Source organism: Arachis hypogaea, chromosome 18 (assembly GCF_003086295.3).
Source record: "Arachis hypogaea cultivar Tifrunner chromosome 18, arahy.Tifrunner.gnm2.J5K5, whole genome shotgun sequence".
Taxonomy (NCBI): Eukaryota; Viridiplantae; Streptophyta; class Magnoliopsida; order Fabales; family Fabaceae; genus Arachis; species Arachis hypogaea.
In genome coordinates, this window is record NC_092053.1 from 8,678,263 (window position 1) to 8,690,479 (window position 12,217).

The window sequence follows — 12,217 nt, forward strand, 5'->3', positions numbered from 1 at the left end:
TTCCCCCCTTCGCCGGCGCCGTCCCCCCTCCCCCCTTCCCCTTCCCCTCTTCCTTTTTCCCCACCCCCCTCTCTTTCTCGTCCCCCCCCCCTTTCCCCCTTCCCCCGATTCTCTTTCTCCCTCAGCCTTTCTTTTCTTTTTTTTTATTTTATTTTATAATTTTTGAATAAAGGGTAATTTCGTAATAAAAAAATAAAATTGGTAAAAAGGACGATTTTATAACGTTTTATAACGTTGAGGATGATTTTAATAACAAAAAAAGGTCGGGGACGAATTTGATTTTCGCCCCTTACTTAAGGACGATTTCAGTACTTAACCCAAAAATTTTAGTCCCCTATGTGCCCACTTTTTGGAGGTATTGAAATATTGAAATTTTGGAGATAGAGACAGAAATTTTAGTACCAGTCTCTAAACCAACAAACATAATACTGAGTCTTAATCTTCCAGTCTCTGTCTCAATACCTCAAAACAAACGCTACCTTAGTACTTCCAAAAAATGAGGACACAGAGGACTGAAATTTTTAAAGACGGAATTGAAATTTAACTAATAATTTTTTTGCAAAAACACCCTCAATCTAAATTTATAATTTCAAATTTTACTCTTTGTACAAATCTACTTACTAATTAGGAATCCTTCTCAGCGGCTGTTCATATCAAATTAGGGTTTAGGATTTAGAATTTTAGTTTTAAATTAAGAATAGTTTTATAATTTTAAATATTTTAGTCTCAATTTCTATATCCGACTAAATAGAATACTGAGATATAACTCAATAATTTTGTATAATTTTACATTAAATATAATACTAAAATTTATTTAAATTATTTTAATTTTTATCTTTTAATTTCAATCTTTTAATTTCAATTTCTCAATTTTAATCTCTCTTCCATACACTACCTTAATATCAGCAGGGACAAAGTTTAGTAGTGTAGAGGGGAGGCAATACCCCCAATAAAAAATTCCATATATATATATATAAAAGAGTGGCCCTCCAATTTAAAAATGTATGCCTCCCCCACTCACGTGTCAGGGGTGGGCCTTGGGCCATGGCCTTAGTTAATTAGTTATGAACAAAAAATTACAAGTTATGTGTTATCTATTCTATTATATAAAAATTGAATTTTTACACTTAATGATAAACTTGATGTGGCATGCTTTTGAGAATATTTTTTAATTTATTTCTTTTAATTTATTAAATACAATTCATTACCTGGATTAATTATATCAACTAATTAATTTGATTAAATATTTAAGTATTACACAATTTAATATTATGTATATCAATTAATTGAATATAATTATTAGAATATAATTAGGATTAATTAGATCAATTAGTATTATTCGACATATCTGAATATTTATTATAGGATATTATGTCTTTATTATTTCGATTCTCTTATCACCTATAAATACCCTTCTATATTGTATTATTTTATACAACTTGAATACTCACAAAATTTTTCCTATTGCTCCCTCTCCCCTTTCTAACATGGCATCAAAGCCATGGTATCCTTCTTGAGAAGGATAAGTTGATTTTCTTCTGGTGAAATCATCGTACTTTTCATACTTTTCTTCCGTGCCATTTTTTTTCATTCTCTTTGGTCAATGCTTTGATGTTTTTCTGACATCACCGATTAGTTCATCCACTACTTACTTATTCTCGTAGAGAAATCATATGCTTTTCATCACCTTCTGATAGTTTGTCATCTCTTCGCACTTTGTCACTTTTCAGCAGTTTTCCGACAGTTCACCATCTTTTCAGCAATTTTTCAGAAATTGGCCACTCTTGCGGCAGTTCCATCTACGTTCTCTTTCGGCAGTTTCATTTGCCTTCCCTTCCGACAGTTTCGTCTGCGCTTCCTTCCGGCAGTTCCGTCTGCGCTTCCTTGCGGCAGTTCCGTCTGCGCTTCTTTGTGGCAGTTTTGTCTGCGCTTCCTTCCGGCAGTTCCGTCTGCGCTTCTTTTCGACAGTTCTGTCTGCGCTTTCTTCAGGCAATTTCGTCTGCACCCGTTCTATCAATTTATGTATTTTTTTATTTAGTTATTTCAAATAAGTTTCAAACTCAAGTTGCCACTTGAGTTTGAGGAGGGATGTTAGAGTAGAATTAGGATCAATTAGCATTATTTAATATATATGAATATTTATTATAGGTTATTACGTCTTTATTATTTCGATTCTCTTGGTACCTATAAATACCCTTCTATATTGTATCATTCTACACAACTTGAATATACACATACATTTTCTCTACTGCTCTCTCTTACCCTTTTTAATAATAATAAATACAATTTAATTTAGTTAGAAGTTCATTATATATATATATGACAGAATAAAATTGTAAAAATAGTCTTTTTATCACTTTGCATATTTTAACTCTTTTTTCTTTTTTTTTTCTCTTTACGTGTAATTTTGTTTTGAGTTAACTTTGTTTATTTAATGATGAAATATACTCGTGTTGATTCTATCATATAATAGTTTATTTTTCTCCTATATATTTTGATTTGTATAGTTACTATTGATCTTGATGTTTTCGTTTTTTTGAATTGTTCTTTATTTTTTTATGACTTGATAATTTAAATAAAAAAATAAAAAAAAGGAAAAAACAATAACCAAAGGTGGAGGCTAAAAGCCTAAAACAACAACATCATTTCTCAACATTATTATTATTATTAATATGAACTTTATTATTTCTCTTCTAACCTTCTTTAATATGAGCTTCATTTTTTTATTATTATTAATGCTTTTATTATTTTCTTTTCTAATTATAAATCTCCTTATAATAATTCTTTGATAGATTATTTTTTTGGTCTAATAGATTTTTTTCCTATTTTTTGTCAAAAATAATTTATATTAGGAGAAAAAAAAGAAGATACAAATTAGATTTTAAAATTCAAATTTAAATAAGATGTGCAAAGGATAACTATTGAATTCATTTGGTAGATTTAAACTCTTTGTATTATCGTCGTTAAAAATTTCATATACTATTATAAAATTTTAGATATTTTTTATTTTACTGTTATTAAATTATATATTATATTGTGTATTTGAAAAGTTTCATCTTTTCTGAAATAAGTGTGACATTATATACTTTTTTGGATACTAAAGGATAATGAAGTTGAAGTGAGCAACAAAATTGATTATAGTTTATCTTTTGGATATCCAATTAACAAATTTTTAGTTTCAAAATAAATTTGTACTCTATTTTTTTTATCTTTTATTTGATTTTTTTATAATTTTTTCTTGATTTTCTTAATTAATTATGATTGTAATAATTTATCACAATTTGTATTTTATAGAAAAAATTTATCAATCATAAAATATAGAAGACTTAATCCAAAAATTAAAAAATGTTGATTATTCACAAAATAAAAAATTATGAAGCGTGCTTTAATTATGTTGTAAAATACAAATTAGGGCTATGTAAAATTATTTTTTTACCATTAATGTTAACTTAAATTATAATAAGGTAAAAATTAAAAATTATATATAATAATTTAATTTAATTATTTATACTATCAAAATTATTCTTTATTATATCCCATTCATTTTTATTCATTGGTGATCTTTAATTGTCTATTTTAAATAAAAATTTGAATTGATTGAATTAATTTTTTTCAATTAGTAATATAATTATTGTGACATTTGCTTTGCTCAGTAATATTTTTTAATTTATTTAATCTGATTAATCATCTCTTTCTTATTTTATGCTAATTTAACTAATTAAAGTTAATTAAATTCAGTTATTTTAATTCTTACAATTTTTTATTCTAATAATATATTTCAATTAATGCATTAATACAATTTTAATATTTATATATTATTAATAATAATAATCTCATTTTAAAATGACGTTTTATCTCTCTCTCTATATATATATAATATATAATATTTAATTATAGAAAATCTACTATTTCTTTATACGATTAGATTAGACATATTTATATTCAATTTATTTGATTACTTAATTAGAATTAATTATATTAAAAGATTAGATTAAGATTATGGTAGATTAATTATATTGTTGTTAATTAATTATATTAAAAGATTAAAATTATGATGGATTATCATTATTTTATTACTTTTTATTTTTTATATTAATTCAGATATTTAATTTTTTTTATTATTATTTTTTATTCTTTTAGTCTATGTATTTATTTCCATAAATCTTGCTAAACAAAACAAGGTAATGTATATCTTCTTTTTATTCCTCTTTTATATATATATAAAATTTATTAAATTATTTTTCTTCCGTCTAATTATTTTGTTTCTCTTCTATTTATATTTCTTTCCTTCAATATTTTATTGGTTCTTATTTTTCTAAATTTTACTTTAATTTATGTATTTGTTCTTATTACACCTAACATTTTTATTTATATGTAATATACACTCTTATATATATTATAGAAATATGATTTGATTCTATTAACTTGCCAATTTTTTTTTGAAAAATCTAAAGTTAAAGCACAAAAATATATTAATAGATATTTTACTTTTTTAACTAAAAAATGTAATATTTTTTGCCATATTTGTTGAAATTCTAAGTTAAATATGAATATTGATTTTTGAAATAGAATAAATATATTTTAAATTTTTTGTATTTAAAACAATATTCTATCAATGTTAGAATTATTTAGATAGATAAGTAATAGTGAATATAAAATTATTTAGGATGGATAGAACTAAGTACATCTTTTTATTGAAAATATAAATTTAAAAATATTATATTTAATTCTCAATAGTCAACCTCTCATTGAACCATTGTATGTTCAAAAGATTTTTGAAGAAATAAAATAATTTTTGGTATATAATTTTTTATAAAATTTTAATTAATTCAAGATATTTATTGTCGTTGATTATAAAAGTAAATTGAAAGAACAATTTAATATTTCTATACTCTTAAAATATTATTTATTTATTTTTCTAGCATTTTTTATTATCCAATGATCACATTAATATAATTTAATTCAATAAATTTATTTATCATCATTTGATTGAATAAAAATTCTATTTTATTTGAAAATTTTAGGATTTCTCAACCTCAAGATCATCCTTGTTAAATCATAACTGAGAATGCGGAAGCGTCCCTTCATTCGAGAGCATGATTCAGAGAGCTTGACTCTTGTGGTTCTTTGATCTTCATCAACAAAAACCTTCTGTATCTCTGATAGGACTGAATCACAACTCCACTGTGGGAAAAGAGCTACGGAGGCGAGTTTGATGTGTTGGAGACCAAAATCCTGAAGTTATTATTTATATTTGAGTGTGACACTCATTAAACCCTAAAACTCAAATAAAATAGTATCTATGGTTTAATCTCATTTATCCAAATCAAAAGTAATAGGTTTTAATCTCATTTACCGCAACTTTTATCACATTAGTGTCACAACGAAACCACGATGATCGCCATACTAAAATACTCAACCACATAGATCAAATTTGGATGAGAAAATTCAAAAATTACATGCAAAAATGATCTCATGCATGCCTATTTTTAACTGATCCAACTTGAATAAAAATCTATTTTATTCGGTGACAGACTAAGATGAAACTGCAAGGGCAACACCCAGGCTCATAGCGACAGCGACTAAGTGATGAGTTTGTGGATGAAAAGGTGAAGAACTTAACAGACTCAGATATATATATATATATATATATATATATATATATATATATATATATATATATATATTTACCTAGAGAAAAGGGACTCGGAAGGAGAAAGGTGGCGACGGGCTCAACAGTGACGGTAACAGAATAAGCAGTGATGGCAACATGAGTTGTGAAGGAAGATGGGAGTTGTGAAGGGGTAGGCGGAGATAGGCTCAACAACAACGATGACGGGAGCTATGAGGATTTTTGTGAAGAAGCCGAGAAGAAGAAGACTCTGGGTGAGGATGACTGGGTTTCTCTTGCATGGCTATGGAGTTTGGACTAAAGCTGTGAATCACTGAATCTGTGATGTGAGGCAAATCCTAATTCCTAAAAAGTGTTTATATGTATATATCCAGGGTAGATATACTTTAAACCCGACGATGTCCTATCCTGAACAAAATTAGCCCCAACTCGGGTCAAGTTATTACCCTCCTCAACCGAGTATAGACGGGTCGGGTACCCGCATATTCGGGTACTCCTTCCAAATCTAACCACGTATTGATGCTCCATTTATTAAGGGTTTATCGCTAAATAATGGATTTCTACACACACAAAGCGAGATTCTAACTCCTAATAGTTGTTTAAGCAGATGAGTGAGATGATCACTCAACAAACTCAAATCGATTAAGATAAATAATAATTATTTTTAATATTTTAATATTAAAAATCTTGAAAGTTTGATTTTAATTATAACTTTAAAAAATATTTACAATAATAATTACTACATATATTTTATTTAATTTTTAATAAATTTTTTTATATAATTTTATGTATTATCTCGTACAGTGTACAAAAACATACACTAGTTGTTAATATATAATCAGGTGATGATTAAAGGTCACCTTTTTTTTCTTCTTTCTTTCATTCAAACAGAAAACAAACTGTCTCTTCTTTTCTCGTCCAAGTGTCCAGTCTCGCTTCAAATTTCAATTTGCACAAGATATAAGTCTCACTTCCATTATCATCTCTCATTCTTCTTTCTGTTATGAATTATTTTTTTTATTAATTTTTTTAACAATTTATATATTTATTTATTTAGTTTACAATCTTATAATAGTAAGTTAGATTTTTAAAAGAAATTGAAGATTATAATTATACAATTATAAAGTTAATCTAGTATATACTATTTTTAATTTTTTTCTCTTATTATTAATTATTTGTGACATTGATATTATTAATTTACAAAAAATAAAATTAATTGAGTTTAGTTAAATTACATAATATTTATTTATATAAATTTTTAATGATAGGAATTTATTTAAATTATGGGTAAGATGAAAATAATAGACATTTTTTTACAAAAACTAGTCAAAAAAATGAAAATGTTTTTAATACTGTTATATCAATACTAGAGACATCAAATATCAATACTTTAGATCCTCGATAAGATAGTTCAAAGTCAAAGCGCCCACTACTTAATCTTAAACAAATGGAAGTATGTCATTTGGTAAGAGATCTCGGAATACGACCAATGATTTGAAAGTTTCATCCAAGTAAAAGAGATAAATTTGTCCAGCTTATCTTAAAGTTGGACCAAATCAACCAATACTTGACAATTATCCATTTTTTAGTGATACAAGTTATCGTCGTCATTTTCGAGCTTCTTGGTTTGAATTATATCCTTCATGGTTAGAGTATTCTATTAAAGATAATGTTGTATATTTTTACCATGCTACCTATTTGCTAAGGAATCTTCAATCAACACAGGTTCAAATGTCTTCATTAAAAACGGCTTCAAGAATTGGAAGATGGTAAATAGTGGAAAGGATTATCCTCTTTTAAATTACATTGGTAAAGGCCCAAATTCATTCCATCACAAGGCAACAAAATCATATGATAATTTGATGAAACAATCACAACATCTTGATACACTTATGAAGCGACAAACATAAGAGAAAATTGAGAATAATCGTCATAGACTTGGAGCATATATTGATTGTATGTATTAGATGGTTGACTTTTAAGGTTTCGCTTATAGAGGCCATGATGAAAGCTCGAGTTCATATAATCGATGTAACCTTATTGAATTGTTAAAGTTTTTTGGATCTTATAGTAGTAGACAGTAGTGTTCAAAATTTTGTTTTGAAAAATGCTTTTAGATTTGCTAAATATACTTTAAACGATGTTCAGAAGGAAATTCTATATGTTCTTGCTACAATGGTGAGAAACTCAATTAAAAAATATATTGGAGATGCCAAATTATGTATCATTATTGTGTTGAAACTCGTGATAAATCTAAAAAAGAGCAAATGGCTATTGTTTTGAGATTTGTTGATATGAAAGGTTTTTTCGTGAATGCTTCTTAGATCTTGACATGTTAGTGATACTAGTGCCTTGACTTTGAAAAAAGAATTAGTATCTGTGCTTTTTATTTATGATCTCCAAATTGAAAACATTCGAGGTCAAAGGTATGATGGTGCTAGTAATATGAGAGAGAAATGGAATGGTTTACAAGTTTTATTTCTCAACGATTTTTGACAAGCATATTATGTCCATTGTTTTGCTCATAGATTGTAGTTAGCACTGGTAGCTGCTTTAAGAAAAGTACTTCAAATTCATGAATTTTTCACACAATTGACTGCTATTGTCAATATTGTTGGTGCGTCTTACACATGACATGATCAACTACAAGAAGTTCAAGAAATTGAAAATGAAAAATTGATTGTCAATGATAAGCTAGAGAGAGGTCAAGGGGCAAACCAAGTGGGCACTTTGCAAAGAGCTAGAGATACAAGATGGAGTTCTCACTTTCATTCTATTTGTAGCTTGATCAGAATGTTTACAACTGCTCATACCATTCTTAATAACATTATTGATGAAGGTACAACTTTTGATCAAAGAGGTGAGATTTATGGTGTCAACAAAGTGCTATCCTCATTTGAATTTGTTTTTGCATTACATTTGATGAAGGAAATTATGAGGATTACTAATATTTTGTGCCAATCATTACAACAAAAATCCTAAAATATTTTAAATGCAATGAACGTTTTCACATCAAAACTACTTCAAATTTTGAGGGATAACAGTTCGTGTAATTTACTTGAGACTGTTAAGAAGTTTTGTGAGAAGGATGAAATTGATATTTCTGATATGAATGCACGGTACACAGTTGGAAGAGGTCGATCTCGTCACCCAAAGATAACAGTTGAGCATTAGTATCGAGTAGACATATGTATTTTTAGTAGCAATTGACTCTTAAATACAAGAGTTAAATAGTAGATTTAATGAGAAAATCATGGAACCTTTGACTTTAAGTACTGCTTTGGATTCTAAAGACAATTTTAAGTTGTTTAATATTCAATATATATGTAAGTTAGCTTAAAAATTTTATCGTTCAAATTTTCCCGATCATGAAAGGATTCTTTTGAATATTCAATTGCAACATTATACATTTGATATACCGAATTATTTAAAAGATGTCGGGACACTTTCTGAGTTATGCTAAATATTGAAAGAAACATGAAAATCAAGAACTTATCATTCGGTGGATAGATTAATTTGCAATGTTTTAACTCTTTCGGTATCTACAACAACAACAACAACAACAGAAAGAGCTTTTTCAGCAATAAAAATTGTTAAAACAAGACTTTGGAGTAAAATGGCAGATAAATTTCGTGCAAATAATTTAGTCATTTATACTGAGAAAGAAATTGCAGCTACTTTCAGTACGGATTCAATAATAGATAACTTTGAACCAAGAAAAAAACGTCGAGCCCAATTGTCTATGTAAATTACAAATTTTCATTCATTTTAAGTCTAGTAATATTATTATTAATATTTCCTTTGCATAATTATATTTTGTTAATAATTTTTTTATAATTTTGCATAAAACGTCTAAAAAATAATTGAATAATATTTATAGATTTTAAATGTAACAACCTATTTTTATAATATTTGAGGTTAATTTTGAGATATTTGTGTTTAATTATTTTGATATACAATATGTTTAATTATCTTATAAAGAGTAAGTTTTAAATTTTAATTATTATTTTTGATATGGTCGGTAAAACTTAATCAAAAAGCAATAAATCGGCCCCGCACGTTATGACATTCAAACGTCATAATTCGGATTCACATAGAATAAGTATCATAACGACCTAATACGGCATTATTATCCTTCAATGAAAATTATTACCAAAAACGTAACCGTTCTGCTATACTTCATGTATAAAAAGGTACGACATTTTATCTTCGGATATACAACAAAAAGAATACACAATACTAACTTAAGCATCGGAGTGTCTTTTGCAGGTACACTCCCCCTTTTTTGGTTCTCTCCGCAACCTGATACATCTTCTGAACGGAAAGCTTGGACCTTCAAGCCTTTAGCTTGGCGTCGAGTATAACAGCCTGGTGCCGACTAATTAGCAGTCCAGTCATATCTAGGTTACTCACCTAAGAACAATTGGCACCCACCGTGGGGTCGAAGACATAATTTTCTTATCCCTTTTTATCGGCCTCAAAACCTCCACATCCATCCATGGCTGATATACCTCCACCAACACCTTTCGAACTACTTGGGATGGTAACTGAGTTGCAACAAACAAATCAACGTATGGCAAAGGAAAATTAGAAAATGGCAAACCAGACCGCCGAGTTAACCAATGCTCGGATAAAAAACAATGGTGATCATAATGAACGAGTGGAGGAGGAAGAGCATGAATCTGATTTGACACATGTTTCTAAAACTCCTCGGCATGAAGAAGCTCGGCCGAAAAATGAAGACGACGAGCCCGATAACACTGTAGGGCCATTTACTGCTGACATCATGAATTTTCAAATGCCTAGAATATTCACTTTGCCAACGACCTTAACTCCTTATGATGGGTTAGGAGACCTAAAGAAGCATGTCAAGAAGTTCAGATCTTTAATGATAGTAAACAGTGCTTCCGATCCTATTTATGCTGTTATTTTCCTACCTTTTTAGATGGTCCTGCACTTGATTGATTTTGTTCTTTGCCTGCAGATTCTGTTTCTGATTTTAGGAACTAGCGAAACTTTTTTAGGATTACTTCACTGCCTCTTCCATCTACCTACACAATTCTGACTACCTGAACAAAATCAAACAAGGTCAGAACGAAAGCCTGAAGGACTACATTACCCGTTTTACAAAGGTGGCCATGACCGTACCAGATCTTCATCCTGAGGTACATCTGCATGCCATCAAAAGCGGACTTCGACCAGGAAAATTTCAAGAAGCAATCACAGTTGCTAAACCAAAATCCCTTGCCGAGTTCCATGAAAAAGCTAAAGGTCAGATGAAAATCGAGGAGCTCCAACAAGCTCGGAAATCAGACAAGCCCCACTCTAACAAAGACGAAGATAAAGCTCGAGACAGCAAGAAGACTTTTAAACTAACCCATCGCTATGATTCATATACTCAGTTTAACACAAAAAGAGATGATATCATCAAGGAGATTCTCAATTCAAATCTGATCAAACCTCCCCGAAAGGCCGGCAGCTATTCGGACGCAAAGAACGCTGACAAATCCAAATACTGCATTTTTCATCAAAAACATGGACACACTACTAATGAGTGTGTGAATGCAAAAGATCTGTTAGAACGACTAGCTCGGCAAGGCCACCTAGACAAATACATCAACGGGACTATACAGAAACGCGACACATCCTCTGCTGACCACACCTCCACAGGACAACATTCGCGAGACAAAGAGAAAACAACTCATAGTTACCCTAACCAACCATGGGAAATTATTAACTATATTTCTGGAGGTTTTGCAGGTGAGGGAGCAACAAGCTCGGCCCGAAAATGTACGTACCAAGCTATGTTCTCAGTAGAGGGCACTGGGAATGACGTTTCAGGCCTCTAACTTCAATACAAACACCATAAATCTCGATGAACCAGTTGTAATTTCCATCTAACTGGGAGACCTTTTGGTACGGAAAGTACTGCTGGATCCTGGAAGCAGTGCCGACGTTCTTTTCTATTATACACTCCCAAAAATGAAGCTAAGCAATAATATACTCCAACCTTCCACTGGAGACTTGGTCGGATTCAAAGGTGAACGCATTCCGGTTTTGGGATCTGTGTTGTTACAAACCACACTGGGTGAGCAACCCTTATCTAAAACTTCAGATGTTCAATATTTAGTTGTCGATTGCTTTAGTCCATATAATTTAATACTTGGCCGACCTTTCTTAAATAGGTTCAGCGCTATAGTATCTACAATTCATCTCTGTGTTAAGTTTTCTGTGCAGGACGACCTTATCGCAACTATTCACAGTGACCATCGTGAAGTACGTCAGTGCTATGACATCAATCTGAAAAGGCCTAACCGAGCTATGGGGGCACAAGAAAACAACGTCCACAGTTCTGATGAGTTCCCAGCTCTGGCCGACCTTTATCTAAGGGCCAATGTCCTTGAATGCCTAACCCCCAGAGAGGATTTACAAAAAGTTTATTTCCACAATGACCCTAACAAATTTACTTATGTAGGTACCACACTTAGCCCGAAAGAAAAAGGTTCGTTTCAATAGTTTCTACAACAACATACCGATCTATTCGCATGGACCCCTGCTGACATGCCCGAAATTGATCCCTTAGTC

General features: G+C 29.9%; 1 protein-coding gene across 1 annotated transcript; it reads left to right on the plus strand.

Moving 5' to 3' along the window:
* The first annotated feature begins 10,226 nt into the window (after positions 1-10,226).
* LOC112769520 (uncharacterized) lies at positions 10,227-11,481 on the plus strand. The gene is made up of 2 exons (XM_025814029.1): positions 10,227-10,556; positions 10,657-11,481. The coding sequence occupies exons 1-2, from the start codon at positions 10,227-10,229 to the stop codon at positions 11,479-11,481; spliced, it is 1,155 nt and encodes a 384-aa protein (XP_025669814.1).
* The last annotated feature ends 736 nt before the right edge of the window (positions 11,482-12,217 follow it).

Bases quoted from the DNA above. Each gene is read 5' to 3' on its own strand.
- LOC112769520 (XM_025814029.1), top strand. From the start codon at position 10,227: ATGGCAAACCAGACCGCCGAGTTAACCAATGCTCGGATAAAAAACAAT. The intron at 10,557-10,656 runs GTTATTTTCCTA...AAACTTTTTTAG, and splicing joins CTTCCGATCCTATTTATGCT to GATTACTTCACTGCCTCTTC.